Source organism: Dryobates pubescens, chromosome 23 (genome assembly GCF_014839835.1).
Source record: "Dryobates pubescens isolate bDryPub1 chromosome 23, bDryPub1.pri, whole genome shotgun sequence".
NCBI classification, from domain to species: domain Eukaryota; kingdom Metazoa; phylum Chordata; class Aves; order Piciformes; family Picidae; genus Dryobates; species Dryobates pubescens.
Window position 1 is genome coordinate 15,395,184 of NC_071634.1, and position 25,382 is coordinate 15,420,565.

Genomic DNA, 25,382 nt, shown 5'->3' on the forward strand with positions numbered 1-25,382 from the left:
ATCTTGATGAAAGGGGAAGAGGCTGCAGCAAAGGGCTGCAGCTGGCTCCAGCCCCTTCCTCCCCTGCTGCCCACGGCCAGGATCTCAGAGACAAAGCTGCCCACGATGGAGAGCAGCCCCAACCCCCCCGTGGGTGACACCAGGGAAGCATTTGGGTTGGGAAAGACCTTTAAGGTCATCAGTTCCAACCCTTAGCCCTGCACTGCCAGGGCACCACTGAGCCATGGCCCTCAGCACCACAGCTCTGAAAGCCCTCCAGGGATGGAGACTGCCCTGGGCAGCCTGGGCCAGGCCTTGACAGCCTTCAAGGGGAAGAAATTGTTCCTCATAGCCAAGCTAACCCTCCCCTGGTGCAACTTGTCCCATCAACTGTTCCCTGGGAGAAGAGACCAAGCCCCAGCTGGCTGCAGCCTCCTCTCAGGGAGCTGCAGAGAGCCAGGAGGTCTCCCCTCAGCCTCCTGTCCTCCAGGCTGAGCAGCCCCAGCTCCCTCAGCTGCTCCTTGCAGGACTTGTGCTCAGGACCCCCCAGCACCCTTCATGCCCAGGCTGTCCCCCATGGGGATGGGGACACACTCACCTCGTTCCACACGGGGTTCACATTGTTCTTGATGACCTTAGTCCTCTTCTTCACCCCTGCAGGGAGCAGCACACAAAGCTCAGAGCAGTTTCCCCGTCCAAACCATCAGGGAAGGGCCCAAAATTCCAGTCCCCTCCATGGGCAGGGGTGGCTGGGAGACTCCAGTGAGACCTGCAGCTCCCAGCAGCAGGACCAGACCCTGCCCCTTGTCCCTGGGCTGGGCTGCACTCAGATGGGCTCCAGAGCTCTCCTGGGACCTCCAGCCCTGAAGGAGCCTCACTGGAATACCCTGGGGAAGTCACCTCAGGGAGCCATGGAAGATCTGAAGTCAGAAGGGACCCATCAGGATGGAGTCAAAGCTCCCTGCTCCTCCCAGCACCACTGAAAACTGAACCCTGTGAGTGAGAGCATCCCCCAGAGGCTCCTTGGGTGCTGCCAGGCTGTGCTGTGAGCACTGCCCTGGGCAGCCTGCTCCAGGGACCCACCAACCTCCCAGCTTTAGGAGGACTGCTGGCCCCACACCTTCACAGAGCTTCTTCCCTGGCAAACATGGAGCTAAAGCCCCCTCCCCTCCTCACCTGGGGAAGCACCATGTGCTGCCTCAGTTTCCCCAGGGCACAGAGCAGTCTCCCAAGGGCTGCTGGGTGGTGCTGGGAGGTGCCGTGAGGCACAGGGACCCCCAGCTGCCACCACCCGAAGCCAACGTCCTGAGGAGCTCCAGCAGCAGGAGGCTCCAGCCCGGGCTGAGGAGCACTCCTAAAGCTGCAGCCCCAAACCATGACCCCCCCCAAGTCCCACTGACAGCCTGCCAGGCCCCCAGGGAGGAAGCAAGGGGAAGAGGAAGAGGAAGAAGCAAACAATAGCAGTGAGTCAAAGCCCGGGGACACCGGCGACACCAGCGTGGCCTGACAGCTCCAGACACACAGACAGGGCAGGGAGAGAGCTGGAGAGAGCTCAGAGAGCCTCAGAGGAGCTCCCCACGAGCTAGCAGTGCACCCATGCAGCCCCGAAGGCAAAGCCCACCCTGGGCTGCAGCCAGAGCAGTGTGGGCAGCAGAGGGCATTCTGCCCCCTGACCCTGCTCTGCTAGGACCCCACCTCCAGTGCTGCCTCCAGCTCTGGTGTCCCCAGCAGGACACAGAGCTGCTGGAGAGAGGCCAGAGGAGGCCACAAGGATGATCCAGGGGCTGGAGGACCTCTGCTGTGAAGACAGGCTGAGGGGGCTGGGGGTGTTCAGCCTGGAGAGGAGACTCCAGGGGGACCTCAGAGCTGCCTGCCAGTGCCTGGAGGGATCCTGCAGGAAGGCTGCAGAGAGACTTCTCCTGAGGGGGTCTGGAGCCAGGACAAGGGGGAATGGTTTGAAGCTGGGGCAGAGCAGAGGGTATAGAGTGGATCCCAGGCAGCTCTTCAGTACCAGGCTAGTGAGACTGGCACAGGCTGCCCAGGGAGGCTGTGGCTGCCTCCTCCCTGGGGGAGTTCATGGCCAGGCTGGAAGAAGCCTTGAGCAGCTGAGTCTAGCTGAGAGGTGTCCCTGCCCAGGGCAGGGAGGATGGAGTAGATGAGCTGTGAGGTCCCTCCCAGCCTGAGCCATTCTATGCTATAGAGAGACAGAGACAGAGACAGCTACAGGGAGATCACAGAGAGGATACAGACAGCTGTGGAGATCTAGGGAGCTACATGGAGAGGGACACAGAGACAGAGGGATGGAGGGAAGAGAGATGAGGGAGGGAAGAGAGATGAGGGAGGGAAGAGAGATGATGGAGGGAAGAGAGATGATGGAGGGAAGAGAGATGAGGGAGGGAAGAGAGATGAGGGAGGGAAGAGAGATGATGGAGGGAAGAGAGATGATGGAGGGAAGAGAGATGAGGGAGGGAAGAGAGATGAGGGAGGGAAGAGAGGTGATGATTCTCCTTTTGGTTCTCTCTCTCATTCCAGCAGCTCCAAAGGGCTCTTTTCCTGCTTCCCTTTTTTAAGGAGTCTCTGCTAAAGCTCCCAGCCTGGAGCTCAAGTGGCTGCTGGAGCAAAGCAGAGCCGGGAGGGTGGTCAAGCTGCCCCCCCCCGCCCTGACACGGCAGCTCTGGGCGCCCTGACCCAGCCCAGGCCACTCCAAGCCCCTGGGTCAGAGCCCTTATCCTGCTTGCACCTCATTCTCACGGGACACAGAGCCTGGAATTCCCCCCCAGGCTCTCGGGATCCGGCCAGAGGGGAGGGCTGGAGTCCACCCTTGCCGGGCAAGCACCCAGCGGGATGAAGATGAGGGGTGCTGGGCGGGGTGGGGGCCAGCAGCACCTTCCCCCCAGTCTGCACAGGAAAAGCCAAGGCAGAACCTGCTCAGCCTCTTCCTTTCCTTTCTTTTTAGCTAAAAATGGAAGTTTTCCAGGAAACAGCCGCCTAAAAAAACCCTTCCACGTCCTGCCGCAAGTGCTTTCGAGGTGCTCCCTCCCCAGCCCCCCGGCCCCAGGACAGCCCCCTGGCCGAGGGCTGCTTCCTTAGCCCTCTCTCATTAGTAACTAAAAGCACGAGAGCAATTAGCAGCCCTCCGGGGCGCAGCAGCCTCCCGCAAAGGCAGATCCCGCTCCCGCTGGCTACCGCACCGCTTTCAGGGGCGGCGAGAGCCCCCAGCGCCCACCCCCCAGCGGCCCAAGCCCCCCTCCCCCGGACAAGGAAGAGAACTCCCCGAGGAAAGCAGGCGGGGAGAGCAGTCCCGCAGCAGAGCCCTCCCTGCGCTGCGCTTTGCCGGGGCTCTCCCGGACATCCCAGCGCCTCCCGATGCTGTGACAGCCCCCAAGGGACCCAGCCCCCAAGGGACCCAGCCCCCAAGGGACCCAGCCCCCAAGGGACCCAGCCCCCAGCCGTCCCCACCCTGGGGGGGGAATCCCGTGGGATTTCTCACTGACCCCCACACACCGCAAACTCCTGGAGGCAGAGGGATAAAAACCCGCAGCCGGGGACGGGTTGGTGCCACACGTGTGAGCAGGACAGCGGGAGGCACGGGGGAGGGCTGGAGGGGGCATGGAAGGGTGGGAGGTGCAGGGGGATGTGGTATGGGGCACTCAGGAGGCGGGTGGAGAGGGTTCAGAAAGGATTTAGGAGAAGGACAGAGCTTAGCAGACCCCAGCGCTGTAAAAGCAGCTCGAGGTGGCTGTAAAAGCAGGCAAGACAACCACCCCCCACCCACCCCGAGCCCGGATTTAAGGCCCCTCTCACCTCGGAAAGTCAAACTGGCCACCGGGTCGCTTTGCTTGTCCCCCTTCTCCAAGTTGGGAAGGTGGGTGGCCCGTTGGAGCAAGCACCGCAGCATGATGGAGCTGGGCACTCACTGGCAGGTCAAGCTGTGGGACTTAGCCCTTGGGGGCAGGATTTGGCCACCCCTCCACACCCACCCACCCCCCCATCACCATTTCCTCCATCCCAGCCCTCCCAGGCTGGTGACACCAAGCGCCTCGACGCGGCAGCTCCGGAGGTTGCAAAGAGCTGGGATGTTGGGAGTTAGGAGGTTACTAAAGATCAAGGGTTTGGGGCTCAGGGAGCCCTGGGGGGAGATTAAATCGCGGGGCTCCAGGGCTGCTGCTAACCCCAAGGATGCTCGATCCATCCCTGTGGACTTGGGGATGCTGGAAGCCCCGGGGGTGCCTCAGCACTGGGATGTGAGGATGCTGTGAGCCCCAGGGAGGGTGACTTAAGTTACTGGGATCCAAGGGTGCTGTGAACTCCGAGGATGCCCAAGCAGCAGGATCTGGAGATGCTGTGAACCCCAGGAGTCCATCACTAACCCCCAGGGATGCCAAAGCACCAAGAGCTGGAGATACTGCAAGCCCCAGGGGTGGCAAATTCACTCCAGGGATGCTGCCAGCCCCAAGGACAGCCAGACAGCAGGATCTGGGGGTGCTGTGGACCCCCAGGATGGCTGAGCACTGGGAGCTGGGAAGTCTGTAACCCCTCATGGTAAACAAATCACCTGGACCTGGGGATGCTGCAAGCTCCAGAGGTGGTGAATTAAATCATCAGGACCCAGGGCTGCTGTAGAGCCTGAGGGTGGGGAGTAAGTCACCAGGATGTGGGGATGCTGTGACCTCCAGAGAAGGCAAATTAAATCACTGGGAGAGGGGAATGCTGTGGAGCCCAAGGTTGGCCAAGCACCAGGATCCAGGGATGAAACAGCCCTGAGGATGCTGAGGCAGCAGGACATGGGAGATGCCACACACACAGGATGCTGCTGACTCTGGAGCACCCCAGGGGGGATGCACCCCAGGGCTGCAGAGCTGCAGCACCCCAGGGATGCTGGGGAGGTAGGTCCCAGGTCCAGGGATGCCACAGCACTGAGGACTTATCAGCATGGAGGAGGTCCCACTGCTGGGCTGGGCTCTGGGCAGCCCCACAGCACCCAAACCCCAGCTGGGCTCTTCCCTGGGCGGGGGGCAAGGGGCAGCAAGAACCTGATCAGAGCCCCCCACACCTCTGGGCCTGGCTTAGATTAGTGGCTGGGGGGGCAGATTCCTACTGCCAGACCCTTCTCTGTCCCGTGGAGCAGGGCAGAGGCTGTGCCCTTATCACAGCCCCTGTGGGACAAGGGCGCATGGGAAGGAAGCAGCTGCCGAGGCCAGCGCGCAGCGGGGTTGCCATGGCCACACACAGCGACTCGGTGGCACTGGGGCGAGGACCTTGGTGCCACTGGGAAGGTCTCCCTCAGCTGCAGAGGCAGGCAGTGGAGGAGACAAAAGTGCTGACACAAGGCCTCTCTGCTCCCGCTCCTCACCCCGCTCAGCAAGCCCCCAAGATGCTTTTTCACCCCAAGGACGCCGAGATGCTGCCTCACTCCTCCTGCCACCCCTTGAAGCAGGGGGCTTGGGGACCGTGCAGGCACGGGGTGGGTCCCAGGAGGTCGCAGCCTGCTGTCCCCCCACCAGAGCGACGCCAGGAATAGCTACCGAGCTCCAGCTGCTGCTGTCACCGCTCAGCTATGTCCCTCCCCTGCCCCCGCGGCCTGCTGCTGGGGCGCAGCGCTGCCTTTGACCCCCCCCGGGTGAGGAGGGGAGCCGGGGGAGCGGGCAGCAACTCCCCGCGGCGGGGGCTGAACGGCAAGGCACGGCAGGTGGGGCACGGCAGCTTACCGGGGGGCGCAAGAGATTGGGAGGGGGCAGAGCAGACTGCAGGGTGAACAGCAGACGGGGAGGGGCAGGCAGATGAGGAGGGGGACACGACAGATGGGGAGGGGGACACGACAGATGGGGAGGGGGCAGAGCGAATTAGGAAGGGCAGAGAAGGTAGAGGGGGGCACAGCAGACCAGGGGAGGCACAGCAGCTTGCGGGGCAGGGCGGATCGGGAGAGGACCACAGCAGCTAGGGAGGGGCTGGAGATGCAGGACCCCTCCCAGGCTTTCAGCGCGGTGCCCAGAGCCGGGACAGAGCCCGGCGGAGGCTCCCCCGTGCAAACCCGCCCCCCGGTGAAGCCCCCCCAGGCAAACTCGCCCCCACCTCCGAAGCTGGCGGAGCAGTAGGCATCGCTGATGTCGGCGTCCGGCGTGCAGACATTTTCTGCGTGGAGGATGAAGACTCGGAGCATCTCCCCGCTCCGGCCCCGCCGCCTCCCGCCGGGCCCCCGCCGTCCCCGCCGAGCCCCGGCCCGCCCCGGCCCCGCTCTCCCCGGCCCCCGCCTCTCTTAAAGGCGAACGGCTGAGGCTGGCTGCGGCCCCAGGCTCAGACAGATCTCCCCCCCCGCCGCCCAGAGCCGGGTGCGGAGCGGCTGGGGAAGCCCCAGCAGGAGGGAGAGGGGAAGAAACTTGGGGCTGGGACCCTCAAAGTAAGGCAAGTGAGGGTCCCAGGCCCTAGGGAGCCCGCAGGAGGGGATGGGGGTAGGGAAGGGTCTGCCCCTCTGCGACAGGCTCGACGGACCGTGAATGGCTCCCATCTTCGGTTGCTTCCCACGGCTGAGGGCTGCTGGAGGAAGGAGAAGCTCCTGCCCTGGGGTCTGCCCTAGGTTTGGGTCAGTGAAGACCCGCTAGGTGCAGCCCCAGCCCCTCACTGTGATGCCAGGGCCAGGTCTGGGGGGTCAACATCACCTCCGGGGGGGGGGAAATGGGGGTCTTGGAGAGGCTGAGCTGCACCTGGGGTGAGCCTGTGGCAGCCCTCGGCAGGGCAGAGGCGCCAGGGAGTGGGGACCATGCACACGCTCCGTGCCCTGCCCCCGTGCCCCCAGCTGGACAGGGGGAGGTTGCCACCCCTGCAGCCAGCACCAGGCCCAGCCCTGGTGACAGGTGGGGCCAGCCCCTGCCCCCAGCTATTTCAGGGAGGTTATTTTTACCCCTGGGTTTCCCAGCAAGAGGCTCAGCGAGGTCCTGGCAGGGTGGAATCACAGAAGCCTTCTGGCTGGTAAGAGTCCAACCCTTAACCCAGCGCTGCCAGGGCACCGCTGAGCCATGGCCCTCAGCACACCTCCAGGGCTCTAAACCCCCTCGGGGGATGGGGATTCCATCACTGCCCTGGGCAGCCTGGGCCAGCCCTCGATGAGCCCCAGCTGGCTGCAGCCTCCTTGCAGGGAGCTGTAGAGAGCCAGGAGGTCTCCCCTCAGCCTCCTCTTCTCCAGGCTGAGCAACCCCAGCTCCCTCAGCTGCTCCTCCCCAGACTTCTGCTCTAGATCCTTCCCCAGCCTCACTGCCCTTCTCTGGACACACTCCAGCCCCTCAATGTCCTTCTTGCAGTGAGAGGCACAAAGCTGAATCCAGGATTGAGGAAATTACAGCCAAGAGCAGAGAGCACTCACAGCAGACAGCATGGCCCAGCCCCAGGGTGCTCCATCACCCTTGTCCCTCTCTCCCAGCTCCCTGAAGGACGCTGTTTGCCCCTCCTCTGCCCATCCCTCAGCTCTCCAGGGCCATCCACTTTCCCATGGCTTGGCTAAAAAGCCCCAGAGGACTGCACCAGCTCAGCCCACCGAGGGCTGTTCCTTTGGAAGCCCCTTCAGTAACAATCTTGGGCATCACAAGCCCCTGGCCAGGCCCCACAAAAGCCACAGGGGGGGCAACAAACATCCCAGCACGAACACAGCAGCCACCAAGTGCCTCCCATCCTTCCACATGGGGAGGGCAAACTCCTGCAAGGGCAGAAGCTAAGCTGCTGCAAAAGCTCCAAGGGATTTCACCGAAGCCATTCCACCTGCAGCCAGATGCTGGCAGGAGGAGGTGGCAGCACCCTTGTGGCTGTGCCCAGGGCAGGGCACGGGCAGCAGGTGGCCAAGGCAAGGACCAGCAGCTCCCAACTCCACTCAGCTTGCAGCACCCTTAGGCACACCTCGGAGCAGCGATGTTCAGAGCAGCAGCAGCAGCTCAGCCCTGTGCTGTGGCCCTGGGTTTTCCCAGCTGTCTCTTTCCACACCTCCTGCTGGGCACGCAGGGCTTTCACCCCCTCCCATTCAGGCAGGCTGTCCCCTGCTGTGCTGCATCACTTACCTGGCTTCACCTGAGATGTCCTGGTGTCCCCAGGGGCAGGACTGAGGAGGTGTGAGTGGGCATGGGACAGGAGCAGGTTCCACTGGCTGAGCCCCTGGCCATGGATCTAAAGCCAAACTCTTTGTTTGCCCACAGCTCACCCCTGGAGCACCCTTCAGGACCTCCAAGGTGTTCCATCTCCTCTGCATCTCTCCAGAAGCTCTTTCAGAGGAAGGACAACTCTGGCAAAACCTCTTTAGGCTTGCTGTGGAAATCAGCTCACAGGGGCTGGGCAGAGGACTCCAAGAGCTGAGTCACAGCATCCTGGAATCGTTTTGGTTGGAAGAGACCCAGCACTGCCAGGGCACCACTGAGCCATGGCCCTCAGCACCACAGCACCAGGGAGGGGGACTCCACCACTGCCCTGGGCAGCCTGGGCCAGCCCTTGACAGCTCCTTTGGAGAGGAAATTGTTCCTCATGCCCAGCCTAAACCTCCCCTGGGGCAAGGTGAGGCTGTTTCCTTTTCACCTGTTCCTCTGGAGAAGAGACCAAGCCCCAGCTGGCTGCAGCCTCCTTCCAGGGAGCTGTAGAGAGACAGGAGGTCTCTCCTCAGCCTCCTCTTCTGCAGGCTGAACAACCCCAGCTCCCTCAGCTGCTCCTCCCCAGACTTGTGCTCCAGACCCTTCCCCAGCTTCACTGCCCTTTTTGGACACACTCCAGCCCCTCAATGTCCTTCATGAAGCTCCTCACCCCTGGGGAAGCAGTTAAAGCACTGCCACCGAGTCCTCTGGGGAGCAGGATTAACAGGAGCCTGAACTCTGTGAGCAGCCTCACAGCAGAGAGCTTTTCCCTCCTCCCTCTGGGACTGCAGCCACCCAGGGACATGGCTCAGCGCTGCCCCTGCAGTGCTGGGTGGGAGGTTGGCCTGGATCACCTTGGAGGCCTCTTCCAGCAGGATGTTTGCTGTGCCACCGGCAAAAGGAGGCTAAAGGAAGCAGAACCACCCCCCAGGATCACTGCAGGCTCCACAGGGAGGGGCAGTGCTCTGGGGCAGTGCAGAGCACACGTGGCCTGGGACATTCCACCTGCTCAGAGCACTGGAAAGCAGCAGCAGCAGCCCCAGAGGCAGAGCTCAGGAATGATTCCCCTCTCCCCAGCCCCCAGAGCCCACAAAGGACACCACAGCCACCACCCCCTGGTGTTAACTATACAGTGAGAGCATTTATTTTGTGTTGACTCTTGTGAGGCCTCTCCCAAAGCTGGATCATTTCAGTCATGTCCAAAGCCCAGGCCACTGGCTGTGTGCTCCTTGTGAGTCCATCTCTGCTGAGCTCCAATTTGTACAACAGCAATGCTCAGGGGGGGAGGGGGACCCCAAATTACAAACTGAAGTGATAGCAAAATACACACAAAAAAAAAAAGGGAGAGAAAGGAAAAGGAAGAAAGAAAGAAAGGACTGGACCCTAAAGTGAGCTCATCCCAGGAATCAGCCTTCTGCCCTTGGGATCACCTCCAGCTCTGCTCCTTCCCACTGCTCTCCTCATCCTTCTGCTTGGCCATGAATTTCTGCAGGAGGAAGGGAAGAGCCATGGTGATGTCAGTGCCCACTGCCCAGCCAGCCCTGGCTCTAGGTGCAGCAGAGGTTTCACCAGCACACCACCCCAAGTGCAGCCAACAAACAGGAAGCAGGTATGGAATGCTGGGGTGGGCTCCTCGTGGCCAGCCCATGGCAGTCCGTGCTGCTGATTCACAGACTGCATTGGGCTGGCAGGGACCCTCCAAGGGCATCTTGCCCACCCCCCCTGCAGGCAGCAGGGACATCTCCCACTAGGTCAGGCTGCCCAGGGCCACAAGTCTGAGCTTGATTGTCTGCAGAGATGGGGCCTCAAGCACATCTCTGGGCAGCCTGTTCCAGGGTCTCACCACCCCTACTGTGCAGAGCTTCCTCCTAAGCTCCAGCCCAAACCTGCCCAGCTCCAGTATTGAACCACTACCCCACAGGCCCTTCTCACCAGTCCCTCCCCAGCCTCCCTGTAGGTCCCCTTCAGATACTGGAATGTAGCTGCAAGGTCTCCCCAGAGCTCTCTCCATCCTTGAGGGAGGGCAGGGTTCACATAAGTGATGAGCTTGAGAAATCCTCAGTGTGTGAATCCCAGCATGGTGCAGGCTGGAAGGGACCTCTGGAGATCATCCAGTTCAGCCCCCTTGCAATGCAGAGGCATCCCCAGCAGCTTGCCCAGCATCACAATGGCCAGCTGGGGTTGGAATCTCTCCAGACAAGGAGACTCCACAGCCTCTCTGGGCAGCCTGAGACAGGGCTCCAGCACCCTCACACCAAAGAACTTTCTCCTCATGTTCAGCTGGAACCTCCTGGGTCCCAGAGTTTGTGCTCTTTGTCCCTTGTCCTGAGCACCCAGGAGAAGACTCTGGCCCCAGCCTCTTGCCCCTGCCCTTTGGATACTGATGAGCATTGTTTAGACCACCTTTGATTCTGTCCTTCTCCAGGCTCAACAGCCCCAGGGCTCTCAGAGAGATGCTCCAGGCCCCTCAGCATCTCCACAGCCCTCCTTCTCTCTTCATGTTTGCAACTAGAAGCCCTTGAAGTCACCAAGGAGAGCTCCCAGTGCAGGCAGGAAATGCTCAGAGCCCACTGAAGCAACTGTTTTTGTTGTGCCTGGAGCAGCTGCAGCCTTACCTCCATGTTCTGCTGGTGCAGAGGGGTCTTGCAGTGGTTCTTCACAGACATTTCATCAGCATAGAAGAGGGAGCAGATCTGACAGAAGAAGCCAGCCTTGGGAACCAGGTAATCCAGATCTGCAGGGACACAACACAGCTTGCAAAAGGTATCTGAAGGGCAGAGCTCAGGAGCATGGGGTCAGACTCTTCTGAGTGACAGGGCAGGGGGAAAGAGGCACAACCCATCAGGCAAGGAGCCCTGTTTTGCACTAACTTCCTCAGCTCAAGTGCCAGCAGCAGCTTTGGAGAGAAGGGGTTTAGGTTAGGAAGTTGGGAATAATTAAGACAAGAGGAAAAGGCCTCACTTGTGCCAGGTTTTGGTTGGATGTCAGAACAATTCCCTCCCAAACTGCTGTCAAGGCCTGGCCCAGGCTGCCCAGGGCAGTGGTGGAGCTCCCATCCCCGGAGGAGGTTTCAGAGCTGTGTAGCTGTGGTGCTGAGGGCCCTGGTTTGGTGGTGCCCTGGCAGTGCTGGGCTAAGGGCTGGGCTCCATGACCTTAAAAGGCTTTTCCAGCTCAAACTGTTCTCTGACTCCCAAACTCCTAGCAGGATGATGACAATAAGCAGATCTTGCACTGCCCTGAGCTCATGATAAACAAATCAAGGCAAAAGAGAACTTTCCTTTGCTGTTGGCCATGCAGCCAGCAGCAGAAAGCCCAAGCACATACTTGTAGGAGCCAAGAGAAGAGCAGGTTATGTGCCATGACATGAAGAGTTCCCCACTAGTACCAAACCAAGGAGGTGTTTCCAGGTGGGCAGGAATGTGCCTTCCAGCCAGCACAGCAGGACTCAGGCAGGGTGAAACTTTTGGGTTTACCTTTTGGAGCACTCTGTGTCTTGGACACACCTGAAGGAACTGCTTTCTTCTGCTGAGAGTCTGGCTCTTCATCTCCTGCTGCCAGCTGATCTCCTGGAGGCCATAAGCACACAGTCAGGAGATGTGTCCCCCAGTGAAGTGCTGCAGACCTCACTGCAATGGCTTCCTAAAGCTTGGAGCCAACACAGCCTGCACAAGCCTTGCTCTTTCCTACTCTGCTGGGGTTAGGCTTTCCACAGAGCAATTCTGAGGAACTCCAGACCTCCAGAGCCATCCAAGCACCACCCCAGTGCTGTGGGGAAAGACCCCAAATGTGCTCCTGAACACACAGCCCTCCCAGATGTCCTACCACCACTCCCAGCATGCTGATGGAGCCAGGAGGTGAGGGGTTGACCTGCAGGACAGCAGCTCCAGAGAGAAAACCTGGGAGTGCTGAGGGGCAAGTTCCCTGTGAGGCAGCCACATGGTCAAGAAGACCAAAGGTCTCCTGGGGTGCATGAAGAAGAGTGTGGCCAGCAAGTCAAGCAAGGCTCTCCCCTCCTCCTCTGCCCAGATGTGGACCTGGAGTACTGGGTCCAGTCCTGGGATCCTTATTTCTAGAGACAGGGAATTGCTGGAGAGAGTCCAGCAGAGGCTACAAAGCTGCTGAGGGGCCTGGAGCAGCTCTGGGAGGAGCAAAGGCTGAGAGCCCTGGGGCTGAGAGCCTGGAGCAGAGCAGCCCCAGAGGGGAGCTGAGCAATGCCCAGCAAGAGCTGAAGGGTGGGGGTCAGGAGAATAGCACCAGCCTCTTCCCAGTGGTGCCCAGGGAGAGGACAAGAGGCAATGGGCACCAACTGCAACCCAGGAGGTTCCATCTGACCCCAGGCAGAAACTTCTTTGCTGTGAGGGTGCTGGAGCTTGGGTGCAGGCTGCTCAAAGAGGTTGTGGAGCCTCCTTCTCTGGAGAGATTCCAAACCTGCCTGGACATTGTGATCCTGGGCAAGCTGCAGAGGGGGGGGGCTGGATTGGAGGATGTCCCTTCCAACCCCCTCCATGCTGGGCTTCTGGAACACATGTTCTGGTCTGCATACAGCTCACTAATCCCTTTCCCAGTGTTTACAGAAACCAAAGTTTAAACCCCTCTGTTTCAAGGCAGACCTCTGCTGCCTCAGCAGCTCCTCCATAGCTGCACTGCTCAGCTGCCAGCAGGAGCTGGAAGCAAAGCTCTTCCACCATGCTGGAACAAAAGGTGCTGTGTCAGTGCTGAGCTGCAGAGAGAGAGAACTCAAGACTGGAGGAGTCATCACACAGAGCCTCCACCCACATGTGGGCCAGGCCTGGAACTCTTCTCTTGTGTCAGTTAAATATAGCTGTCCCTGCTTGGCTCAGCATTGGACTTTCTTAACCCTTTGGTAATTCCAGGCTGCTGATGCTCTTCCCCATTTTTCCCTCCAGATCCAGCCTGAAAGCTGCTCCATCTTTGCACCTGGCATTAAAACAGGGCAGCTCTTTGGCCCTGGGATTGCAGACCAGAGGATGTGCAGTGTGAAGCAGTTCCCCAGGCCTGGCTTTAAAGGCAAGAGAAGAAACTCTTCTCCCCTCTTTTAGCCAAATCCAGCTGTCACTTAGTTTGACATCACAAGAAAGATGCACAGGCACAACAGGGCAGCCTGCCCTAGCTGAGGATGCCTCTGCTTACTGCAGAGGATGTTGGACTAGATGGCCTTGGGAGGTCCCTTCCAACCCAGACCATCCTGTGACTCCATGAACATCCCCCTCCAGCCTGCTGCTTCCTCTGCTTGCTGCAGGGATCTCAAGCACAGGTTAGGAGAATCTTATTGTCTCTCTTCCCTCAAAGCTATGAGAGGTTCCTTACCTTCTGCCTTTGAGATCACCACTGTTTCTTCTGCACTCACAGCTCCCAGAGTTTCAGTTCCTTCTGGTCCTGCAACAGCAGCAACCTCATCCCCTGCTGGTCCTGCAACAGGAGCAGCCACCTCTTCCCCTGGTGCTGCAATGGGAGCAACCACCTCTTCCCCTGGTGCTGCAACGGGAGCAGTGTCTTTGTCTCCACCCTCATGCAGATTTTTCCCTGGGCAAGTATTTTCCTCTTCCTCATCCTCCTCTCCAACTTCATCAACCGTAACAAAGTTCAGCTCCTCCTTCAGGCGGTTGAAATCGTCCAGGAAGTCATCCTCATCTTCGTTGTCTTCATCCAGAGTCACCAGAGGGGTGTCTTCATTGTCCTCCTGTATTTCATCCACTGTCACCAAAGCACTAGGATCATCAGGCACCTGGGAGGAGGCGCTGTCCTCAGCAACCGCTTTCTCCTCCTCCTCCTTCTGCTTCAGCACGTCCTCGATGCTCAAGCCTGCAGGCTCGTTCAGAGGCAGCTCCTCCACTTCACCGATCTCATCTACAGTCACCAAGGGCTCAGCCTTCAAATCCTGCTCCTCAAAGGCCGACCTGGGGAGGTCCTTCTGCGAGCTGAGCTCGGGCTGCCCCGGCGCCTCCTCCCAGGGAAGCAGCGGCCGCGGGTCCCCGCCCGCTTCCGACGGCAGCTCCTCCTCTTCCAGCACCTCGTCCACCACCAGCAGCCCCTGCGAGTCCCCCAGCGCCTCCAGGTGAGCCACCTCCATCAGCTGGGCAGCCACCTCCTCCTCCTCCCCAATCTCATCCAGGGTGACGAAGGGGAGCTTGGCGGCCGCGGCGTGGGCCACGGAGCTCTTCCTTTTCCTCCTCTTGGAGCTGGGCTCAGCAGAGGAGTTGGCCTTGGCAGCAGCTTTCCGCTTGCCCCGCGGGGGGTTCCGGCGCGTCCGCACCGGAGACTCCGTCTCCTCCACCACCTCGTCCACCGTGACAAACTCGTCCAGGTTAAATGGAAACAGCTCTTCCTCCTGGAGAGAGGGGAAATGGGAGTGCAACAAAGGCTCACCCTCACCTGGGGCACAAGCCCTGTCCTGAAGGGTCTCAGGGCACACACACAAATACTCTGCAGAGCTCGGTGCTCACCTGGGGCACAAACCCTCCCCTGAAGGGTCTCAGGGCACACACACAAATACCCTGCAGAGCTCAGTGCTCACCTGTGGCACAAACCCTCCCCTGAAGGGTCTCAGGGCACACACACAAATACACTGCAGAGCTCAGTGCTCACCTGGGGCACAAACCCTCCCCTGAAGGGTCTCAGAGCACACACACAAATACTCTGCAGAGCTCAGTGCTCACCTGTGGCACAAACCCTCCCCTGAAGGGTCTCAGGGCACACACACAAATACTCTGAGGAGCTCAGTGCTCACCTGTGGCACAAACCCTCCCCTGAAGGGTCTCAGAGCACGCACACACACACACACACACTCTGCAGACAACCTGCCTTGAAGCTCACCCGGGGTTAGATCCTTACCTCCTTTTGTTTTGCACTGCTGCTGGTGCTGCCTTTCGAAGCCTTGGTGCTGTCAGCAGCAGAAGCCTGCAAAATCAGAACACAAGCTCCCATGAAACCAATCAAGCCAACTAACCTGTCCATCAGCTTCCCAGCAACAACCAAATTCAGCTATTTTTTCTGGTTTGGTTTCTTTTTTTGCTGCTTCTGATCCCAGGTTTGGCAAGGACAGGACTAAGCCACCAGCAGGAGAGTCCAGGCACAGAGTCTCTAGCCCCAAGTCCCAGGCCCCACCTTGCTGAGCAGCCTCTTTGCAGTGTGTCTGTGCAGGACTTGACCAAGCAAGTATCAGGCTCAGGAAAGGACAGAAAGCTTTGCAATTCCCAGTCAGAACCAATCCAAGAACAGGAAAGGCCACACCAGCTGGGTGGATTTATGACAAAGGGAAGGGGGACAGAACCTCCTCGTCCCCTGCTCAGCACCTGAGAGGAGCCTGGAGGCAGCTCCCACCCAGGCACACCGAGCAGACCTTCCTGCCCTCCTCACCTTGCTGCCGCCGCTGTCTCTCTTCATGCTGGGTGCTCTACTCTCCCCCTCCTGGGACTGTTTTGAGCTAGCCCTAGACTCCACTCGGCAGTCCTTCTCTTGCTGAGCTGAATTCCTCCCATTGCCTCCCCTTCCATCAACCAGAAAGCTCCTGCTGGCTCTCCATTTGCTGCTGCCATCCCCCAGGCTGGAGGGGCCGCTGCCGGCTCGCAGGGCATCCTCCTCTTTCCATGGCGTTCTCTTCTCCGCCCCTGCTGGGCCTTGGCTCTCAGCTTTTGGGGGAGAGTTCTGCTCCCCTCCTTTACACAGGAAGTGCTCACTTCTCTGTACTGGAATCCAGGACTTGGAGATATCCACAAGAGACACCACTGCCTTTAAGATGGTTTTATCAACAGTGGGAGATTCTTTGCCAGCGAAAGAGGAGTTGAACACAGCTGCTCTGGAGGCCTCGTAGGGTTTTGCTGGGCCCGTTCCTTCACTCTGAAAGGCTTTGCTTAAGCTTCCCTCATTGTCCTCACCAACAGCATTTGCAGCACTTTCAGCAGCAGCCCCAAACCTGGCCACAAGCTTTTCAAGCTGCTTCTCTGTCTCTGCCCCAGTCCTGTCCAAAAGGTGCTCAGGGTTCTCCTCTGCAGCTCTTCCGACCGCGAACACAAAATCTTCTGGCTTCACCTTCCCGGTTCCAGCCAGTTTCTTCTCCATGGCCACCCCAGGTTTGCTCTCCACTGCTGGCATCAGAGCCACTTCCTGCCCAGCCTTCACAGCACCAGGACAAGGACTCGTGGCAGGAGCATCCAACCTGCTGGTCGGCTGCGTGACGCCGGGCGACAGCATCTGCACTAACGCTGCCCCAGGGCGAGGGGGCAGCGCCTCGGGGACGCTCCCTGTCGCTTCCCCCCCGGCCAGCTTCACAGCACAGTCTGGCAGCACACCTTCAGCCTTGCCCACACTGGACAGTTCTTCTGGTGGCTCAGTGGTAGAAGCAGCCAACCCTCCACCTTCCTCTTGACCCTCCTTCTCGGACGCCAAGCCGGCGGCGGACTCGCGCGGCTCCGCTGCGGCTCTCCCTCTGTGCGCCTCTCCTCTCTCCAGGCTGCAAGGTGGCAGCAGCAGCTCTTCTGACTTCACTTCAGATGATTCACTATCAGCAGATCTGAGAGATGCCACCACAGCTTCAACTCCAGCAGCCACCTTCTCCAGAGATGCCTCTGCTGGTCTGGCAGCAGACTCCCTCACTGCTCCTTCCAGATGGGGCTTGGAGGGCGCTGCCTGCGCCGCCGACAGCTCCTCTTTGACGGGAGAGATGGGAACAGGTCCTCTCTTTGCCACGCTGGCCTCTACTGGAGGATTAGCAGCTGCTGTTTGCACCACTCCTGATCCCTCTGGATATTTTTTCAAGCCAGAGCTAAATGCATTTAAAGAAAACACAGAAGAAATGAAACCCTGTGGAGAATTCTACAGTTAGCAGAAGGCTCTCGCCACCGGCGCTGGGGCGAGGGGGGCCTGAGGCATTAGTGCTTAGCAGTGGGGAATCTCAGCCTGGCAGAGTTAAAAGGGTTACAAAAGTGGAAGCAAGCAGCTCTATGCTTCTGTACAATCCACCTCAGCACCACTCTTACACTGCACTACTGAGCAGCCACCTCGAGGCAGCACCCACTGGGGACGGGCCCTGCGAGCTCAGCTCCCCACAGTGAGGTGTGCTGATGCAAGGCAGGCCGTGACAGCACCTCCACAGCAACACTGCAGCCTCCCTGGGGGAGGGAGTTACCACAGCTTCATCTTTGACGGCAGCAGTCACTCCTTAGTAGCTGGGAGTCTGAAGTTTGGGGGGGGGGGGGTGTTGAGGTGAGGTTTGGGAGAAGGGAGGCTTGGGGTTTGACCTCACATGACAGGGAGGAACACAACACAGCTGGCTCTGTTCTCACTGCATAACCTCCCTGCCAACTGCCAGCAGAATAAAGGTGACAATGCAGAGCCAAGTGCTTTTCAGAGAGCTTCAGGGACAGCAAGGGTTTATTCTCCCCTGAAAGAAAGAATCCCCTAGAGATGATCCTGGGAGACACTGAAATCAGAGATGGGGCCCCTGCTCCCTCAAGGGGCCAAAATGCCAACACTGAGAAGCTCTCTGTGTCCCCACACACACCACAGCACTGGTGGCCCTGCAGGATGGAGCTGCTGTGTCCCCACACACACCACAGCACTGGTGGCCCTGCAGGATGGAGCTGCTGTGTCCCCACACACACCACAGCACTGGTGGCCCTGCAGGATGGAGCTGCTGTGTCCCCACACACACCACAGCACTGGTGGCCCTGCAGGATGGAGTTGCTGTGTCCCCACACACACCACAGCACTGGTGGCCCTGCAGGATGGAGCTGCTGTGTCCCCACACACACCACAGCACTGGTGGCCCTGCAGGATGGAGCTGCTGTGTCCCCACACACACCACAGCACTGGTGGCCCTGCAGGATGGAGCTGCTGTGTCCCCACACACACCAAAGCATTGGTGGCCCTGCAGGATGGAGCTGCTGTGTCCCCACACACACCACAGCACTGGTGGCCCTGCAGGATGGAGCTGCCTCTGCTCTGCTTTCTCATCACCTGAGTGCAGGCAGAAAGGGTGGCCCTGGGCACCAGCCCTCATGGGACAAAGAGGAGCAGAGCAAGCTGCCCTTTTGGCACTAAGGCCAGCATGATGGCAGCAACAGAATGGAAGGCCTGACCTAGTGGAACTCAGTGCTGATGGGGATGTTAAGTCTTGAAGTGGTCAGAGGAGAGAGTTACTGACTCAGAGATGGATTCAGGCCAGCTCAGCTAACATCTGTGCCACAGAGGCACCACGAAACCACCCAAAAGGTTTCCTCCAGACCTGAGGACACTGCCCTCTGCTGCTACACAATGTGAGAGGAGGGAGAAGCAGGGACCTGAATTCTGCCTCCAAACCTTTCACAGCATTGCTTTAAAACTGGCCAGCAGGTGGAGGGAGGGGACTCTGCCCCTCTGCTCTGCTGAGACCCTGCCCAGCCTGCAGCATCCTGCTCTGGAGTCCTTGCACAGGACACCAGCCCGTTGGAGTGGGCCCAGAGGAGGGCCACAGAAATGATGGGAGGACTGGAAGAGTTGGGGCTGTTCAGCCTGGAGAAAAGGGCTCCAAGGAAGACCTTCTGGTGGCCTTTCAGTGCTTAAAGGGGACAATCAGAAAGCTGGGGACAGACCTGCAAGGTGTTGGGGAAAAAAGAGCTCCTGGGAACCCCTTCTTGCTCCTCAGATTTTGTTCCTTCTTTCCCTCCTCAGAAGCATGGGAGGAGGTCTTCAGCTAAATAATCATGTTGAAGATATTGGAATGGAACTAGAAAAACAGATCCATCAGGTCACAAAGGCTTGGAGGAGAAGAGAGGTGCCTCAGAGAAGCAGGAGACAGCTGTCTCAGACAAGGGGAATGCCTGTGGTGTTACTTGCAGGGGAAAGTGCCCCTTTGCCCTAACAGCTTCCTCTGAGCAACTACCACAGCAGGGTGCTGGGCACAGGCTGGGATCCAGCTGAGAGCTGCTGGTTTGACTCCTCAGCACCACTGCCTAAAGCCCACCAGAGGCCAGAGTCCAAAAGGTCACCTGTGTGAGTCTGAGACAGCTTAGGAACTAAACTCTTCCCAAAGTGCCTGGGGTTTGAGGAGAGGTTTCATGGGACCTGGGGGTACTGGTTGACAGCAGCTGAACAGGAGCCAGCAGTGTGCCCAGGTGGCCAAGAATGCCAATGGCATCCTGGCCTGCATCAGGAACAGTGTGGCCAGCAGGAGCAGGGAGGTCATTCTGCCCTGTGCTCAGCACTGCTCAGGCCACACCTTGAGTCCTGTGTCCAGTTCTGGACCTTCAATTTAGGAAGGATATTAAGACACCTGAAGGTGTCCAGAAGGGCAACCAAGCTGGGGAGGGGTCTGGAGCACAGCCCTGTGAGGAGAGGCTGAGGGAGCTGGGGTTGCTTAGCCTGGAGAAGAGGCTCAGGGGAGACCTTCTTGCTCTCTCCAACTCCCTGAAGGGAGGTTGTAGCCAGGTGGGGGTTGGGCTCTTCTCCCAGGCAACCAGCACCAGAACAAGAGGACACAGTCTCAAGCCGTGCCAGGGGAGGTTCAGGCTGGAGGTGAGGAGAAAGTTCCTCCCAGAAAGAGAGATTTGGCCATTGGAATGTGCTGCCCAGGGAGGTGGTGGAGTCACCTGGAGGTGTTCAAGAGAGGACTGGATGTGGCACTTGGAGCCATGGTTGAGCTGTCAGGAGGTGTTGGGTGACAGCTTGGACTTGCTGAGCTCTGAGGCCTTTTCCAACCTTACTGATTCTGTGATTCTATCAACCTAGGAGTGTCTCACTTAGGAAAGGAAGAGGGGCTGGAGACACAGTAACAGTCTGTGGTCCTGGCAATGGCAGTTCAGGATCACTCTAACAGTTTTGCTTGGCTTCTTTTAACCAGATCAATCCAGAAACAGGGACTGGAGTCCCAGAAGGTGCTCTCAGTCATGTTTGTTACCAAGAATTCTTACCATGATCTACCCCAAAGACCACACAACCAAAGCTCTAAACCCAGCAACTAATTACCCCACAGCCAGAAAATGCTACTACAGGCAAGGTCTGCAAAGCAGTTTGAGACAGCCCAGAGCAAACCCTCCCCCACTTGCAGGTAATGAGACAGGTTGGGTTCCCCATCAGTTCAGGGGCCTGGAACACAGCATGGAGTGAATGAAGTGGAAACAAGCACGGTTCAGTTTATTTCTTGTAGCAGCAGGGAACAGAAACAAAGTGCTCTGACAGAGGAGAGAGCTGCAGGACGATGGGAAGAGCTCACTCCTTGGTTAGGTACAACAGGGAGGGGGGAAAATGAAGTCTCTTACCAACATGAATAATCCAAACACACTTGCCAGGCCCCAGGGGAAACTCCTGGCCACCAACAAGAACTCAAACTACACAGGACAGAGGGTTTCAGGCCCTCTGCAAGCCCCAAACATCCAAGAAATGAGAGCCATCACAGCTCTGCAGCAGGAGACAGGACAATGTCCTGCACACACAGAACACACAGCAGCCCAAGAGAGGGGAGAGCAGGCAGGGGTGGATCTCAGAGTGGGGCTGCTCAGTGGGCAGAGGTAGAGGAGGCCCAGCAGCCTGCTTACCCTCAGCCATGCACTCCAGGAACAGAGAGAGACAGAAAAAGGCCTTCACTACTGGGCTCTCATACCTTCCTTGGCTTGCCTCCTCCTTCTTCACTTCCTTTTTCACAACTTCAGCCTGAAAGGCAGAACAGCAAGGCTCAGGATCCATCACTTGGCTCAGCACCAACACCACAAACTCACCTGCAGCTGGATCACCCAAAAGGCACCAGAAAGCTCTGCAGCTGCTCCCCAGGGAACATGGATTCCATGGCAAATCAAAGCCAAGAGCAGTGGAAGAGATTTTCCTGCAGGGGAAGTCCAGGACATGCAGCACACCACTGCTTGCTTCCTCTCCTCCTGGTTTTGAGCAGAATTAGCTTTGCTCTGTGATGTGTTCTGGGGAGAGGGATGTTCAGTGCACCTTCTCCCAGGCAGCACCTCCTGTGCTGGAGAGGATGCTAAGGGCTGCAGAGCTCAGGGTGAAGCAGCTCAGCTGCAGGACACACAGCAGCAGCACAGCTTTGCTAGGGGCAGTAAGAAGATGCAGAAAGCCCAAGGGCTGCTGCTCACAAGATTTGAGCTCTAGACCCCTCAGCAGCTTCACTGCCTCTCTCTCTGGACACACTCCAGCACCTCAGTGTCCTTCTGGGAGTGAGGGACCCAGAACTGAAGCCAGGATTCAAGGTGTGGCCTCAGCAGTGCTGAGTAGAGGGGGGAAATTCCTGCCCTGATCCTACTGGCCACCCAACTGCTGATCCAGGCCAGGCTGGCATTGGCCTTTGTGGGCAGGTGGGCACACAGTGACTCATTATCAGCTGCTGTAACCCAACACCCCCCAGGTGCTTTTCTGCCAGGCAGATTTCCAGGGACTGCCCCAAGCCTGGAGCATTCCTGGGCTTGCTGTGACCCAAGCACATGAGCCAGCCCTTGGCCTTGCTGAACCTCACCCCACTGACCTCATCCCACCAATCCAGCCTGGCCAAATCCCTCTCAGCTGTCCAGTAGACCCACACTCCACCCAGCCTGCTGTCATCTGCAAACTGACTGATGGCTCAATCCCCTCATGCAGGTCACTGATGAAGACATTAAACAGAAGTGGCCCCAGTACTGAGCCCTGGGGACATCACTTGTGACCAACCACCAAGGCTGGCTCCAGGCTGCTGCACAACTTCCCTCTCATCCACAACAGCAGCACAATGCATTGCCACCAGGAGCTGCTCCTCCCAGAAAGGGGCTTCCTGTCCAGCAAGTGAATGAAGGCACTATTGAAACAGAAGGCTGAAGCCTCACCTCAGCAGTCTCTGCACTGGGTGACAAGGTACAGGTCAGTGTGTGGTCACCCATGTTGTAAGGGTACTGCTGCAGAAAGCTGTACATGGACCTGGCTGACTTGGCACTGTCCAGCTGCAGAATTGCCTGGAAGGAGAGAAGCCCAAGAGTCAAGTCACTGCTCAGGGAACTGTTTAGCTGCTGATCAGCACTGATCCCCCAGGGCTCTCAGCCTTGCTTCCTCACAGAGACGTTCCAGACCCCTCCAGCACAGCCTCTGCTGGACTCTCTCCAGCAGTTCCCTGTCTCTCTGGAACTGGGGAGCCCAGAACTGGACCCAGGACTCCAGCTGTGGCCTCCCTAGGGCAGAGCAGAGGGGGAGGAGAACCTGCCTCAACCTGATCACATTCTTAATGCACCCCAGGATCACACTGGCCATGAGGGCACACTGCTGGCTCACAGGGAACTCAGCTCTCCACCAGCACTCTCAGGTCCTTCCCCACAGAGCTGCTTTCCAGCAGGGTTAGGAGCAAAAACACATACAAGAAATTAAACCAACTGCATTTCTAACAACTGAAACTCAAGCCACACCACTCTGAAGTGTCCCAAAGCACAAAGCAAGTGCAGCAATTCTGACATTTTCACTGCTCAGACCAAAACCATTTCTCTCCTCCCCAGGCTTCCTATAAAATGTGACCTCACCTCCCTCCCTCCCCCAGCCACTTGGGAAGCTTCACTGTGCAGCTCACACCAGAGAGAGCCAAAAGCATGGCTTGGTTGGGTGGCATCTGACTTCCTCAGTGCCCTCAACTAATGTTCAGGAAGGGAGGAGCAGCTCTGCCATGAGCAGAAGCTGCTGGGTGCTGGGAGCTGAAAAGCTCACTTGCCTTGTTTTTGTTCTTCAGGACAACATAATTGTCCACTTTGCCAAACCTGAGTCCCACACAAACTGCTTCCAGCTCTCTGTAGCCATCATCTGGCAGGTTCCCAAGATGCACAAATCTGTTATGGAAAGCTGCAGTATTCACCTAAAGAAAAGTGAGGACAGAACTTGGCTTTAACTCTCTTAACACACTTCTGCAGCCACTCAGCTTGGTAAAGCCCCCACAGAAAGCTCTCCTGTCCCTCAGATGCTACTTGAACCAAAGCATCCACACACATCCCAGCACCACAGTTGCAGATTCACATCAGCAATCAGGCCAGAGGGTGTGCTGGAGGAAAAAACCCACCCCAGCAAAAAGCCAGCAAAGAAGAGAGGAGCTGCTGAATTCCAGCTGCTGAGGCACACACACTGTGCTCTCTCCCAGCTACAGAGGTCAGCAGCTTGTTGTTGGAACAGAAACAACTCCTAACAGAAGGGAAAGGTCTCCAAGGACTCCTATTAAGTGTTTCATTCCTTGCATTTCAGGCATTGTGGAGCTAAACAAAGATAGCAACACTGAATCCTACTCCCTTGCTCTCTGAGCACACCACAGAGAAGCACTCAATTGAGGAGCAAGCTGAGAGCACAACTCCATCCCCTGCTATCTGAGGATGAAGGGTGCTGATCCCATTTCATATATATGGATGGCAACTGGAGGAATGGCTGCAAGCAACTTACCTTAGGGTCAGAGTCTTTAATGAGAGCAGTGAATATTGCTTCCTTGAAAAGAAAAACAAAAGAGATTTTAAGGAGCTGCACTGCAGGACTCCAGCCCCAGCAGCAGTGTTGAGACAGCCACTGCCTCACAGGCACTGCTTAGCTTCTGCTTTGTTCATGCAATCAGATCAGAACACCCCAAGAGCTAAAAAGGCAAGCAACAGAAGCAAGTCTTCAAGAGGATAAAGCCTCAGAGTTCACACTGCTGGTGGTGGACAAGAGGCAGCTGGAAGAGCAGATCCTGCTCTGCACTCCAGTGTTACCACAGAGCCCAGAGTCCCCACGTGTTTTATCACTTACTTCATCCTTGACAGTGGTGTACTGAGGCACCATGCTGATGCAGAGCTGGTTCCCACCCAGGGACCTTGGGAAGCAGCTGTAAAATTTGACCATGGAGTCAGCAGATTTTCTGTTTATTTCAAGATAAGCCTTGGAGAAGAAAGAAAACAGCCCCAAGTTAAAGCTGTCACTCAGCAAAAGCATCTCACAGCAAGGCCTCCCTGAAGCCCACCACAGTGGGGGCTGGAAAGGATCTAATCCAAACCCCCTGCTAAAGCACAGTCACCCAGAGCAGGCTGCCCAGGATCACAATGTCCAGGAGGGTTTGGAATCTCTCCACAGAAGGAGACTCCACAGCCTCTCTGGGCAGCCTGCTCCAGGCCTCCAGCACCCTCACAGCAAAGAACTTTGTCCTCCTGTTCACATGGACCTTCCTGGGTCCCAGTTTGTGCCCACTGCCCTGGCAACCACTGAAGAGAGCCTGGTCCCAGATTCTTGCCACACCACCCTTTAGCTATTGATCAGCACTGATCAGATCCCCTCTGAGGCTGCTCTTCTCTAGGCTAAACAGCCCCCAAGTGTCTCACCCTTTCCTCCCAGACAGATGCTCCACTGATGGAGCACTCCACTGCCACACTACCCAACCACATTTGCTGCTTTTCTCCAGGTATAAATACCACTAAAACCCAAGCAAATACCTTTTTATGAGATGATAAAATCAGCACATCCCTCAGTCCCCCAAAGGGCTTTGCCAGGTTGGAAACTTCCTCCACAGAGTAGCCTTTCTCAGGGAGGTTTGAAACAAGGACCACACAGACATCACCCAGTTCCTGTGAGCAAGCAAGGGTCAGTGTCACTGGTGTTCCTCATTTCCACACCACAGAGGCTGTTAACTACAGAAAGGAGCATTTACTGTGCTATAGGAAAGCACTTCCTTAACAGCCTGTTGGAGCTGCTGCAGTGACCCCAAAACATCACTGAAAGATTTTTAGGACATTAAACATAATTAAAGAGTTAGAAAACTACCATGTAATCACCTTAATTACAGAGTACCAGCATCACTTGGGCTGGAAGAGACCTTTGAGATCATAGAATCCAACCTTTAACCCAGCACTGCCAGGTCACCACTGAGCCCTGGCCCTCAGCACCACAGCTCCATGGCTTTGAAACCCCTCCAGGGATGGGGACTCCAGCACTGCCCTGGGCCAGGCACTGACAACCCTTTTGGGGAAGAAATTGTTCCTCATGTTCAACCTAAACCTCTCCTGGCACAACTTGAGGCCGTTTTCTCTTGTCCTGTCACTTGTTCCTTGGGAGATGAAACCAACCCCCACCTGGTTCCAACCTCAGCCTCCTTTTCTCCAGGCTAAACAATCCCAGCTCCCTCAGTTGCTCCTCAAGACTTGTGCTCTAGATCCAGCTTCATCACCCTTCTTTGGGCATGCTCCAGCACCTCAATCTCCCTCTTGGAGTGAGGAGGCAAAACTGATCCCAGTGTTGGAGGTGCAGCCTCACCGGTGCCCAGTAGAGAGGCACAATCCCTGCCCTGGTCCTGCTGGCCTCACTCTTGCTAATCCAGGCCAGGATGCTGTTGGCCCTCCTGGC

General features: G+C 57.7%; 2 protein-coding genes across 2 annotated transcripts in view; both read right to left on the reverse strand.

Moving 5' to 3' along the window:
* DYSF (dysferlin) overlaps positions 1-6,170 on the reverse strand; it is a 91,352-nt gene extending 85,182 nt beyond the window's left edge. Inside the window, exons 1-2 of the mRNA XM_054172414.1 lie at positions 6,052-6,170; positions 578-633 (exon numbers count right to left, since the gene is read on the reverse strand). Of these exons, the coding sequence (XP_054028389.1) occupies positions 578-633; positions 6,052-6,139 (144 nt within the window). The 5' untranslated portion in view covers positions 6,140-6,170. The remainder of the gene's footprint in view (positions 1-577; positions 634-6,051) is intronic.
* A 3,271-nt stretch (positions 6,171-9,441) lies between these two features.
* ZNF638 (zinc finger protein 638) overlaps positions 9,442-25,382 on the reverse strand; it is a 44,912-nt gene continuing 28,971 nt past the window's right edge. Inside the window, exons 15-26 of the mRNA XM_054172097.1 lie at positions 24,476-24,607; positions 23,799-23,927; positions 23,460-23,501; positions 22,747-22,887; positions 21,881-22,006; positions 20,677-20,726; positions 15,459-16,863; positions 14,934-14,999; positions 13,410-14,430; positions 11,555-11,647; positions 10,697-10,815; positions 9,442-9,567 (exon numbers count right to left, since the gene is read on the reverse strand). Coding sequence (XP_054028072.1) covers positions 9,508-9,567; positions 10,697-10,815; positions 11,555-11,647; positions 13,410-14,430; positions 14,934-14,999; positions 15,459-16,863; positions 20,677-20,726; positions 21,881-22,006; positions 22,747-22,887; positions 23,460-23,501; positions 23,799-23,927; positions 24,476-24,607 — 3,384 coding nt within the window. The 3' untranslated portion in view covers positions 9,442-9,507. The remainder of the gene's footprint in view (positions 9,568-10,696; positions 10,816-11,554; positions 11,648-13,409; positions 14,431-14,933; positions 15,000-15,458; positions 16,864-20,676; positions 20,727-21,880; positions 22,007-22,746; positions 22,888-23,459; positions 23,502-23,798; positions 23,928-24,475; positions 24,608-25,382) is intronic.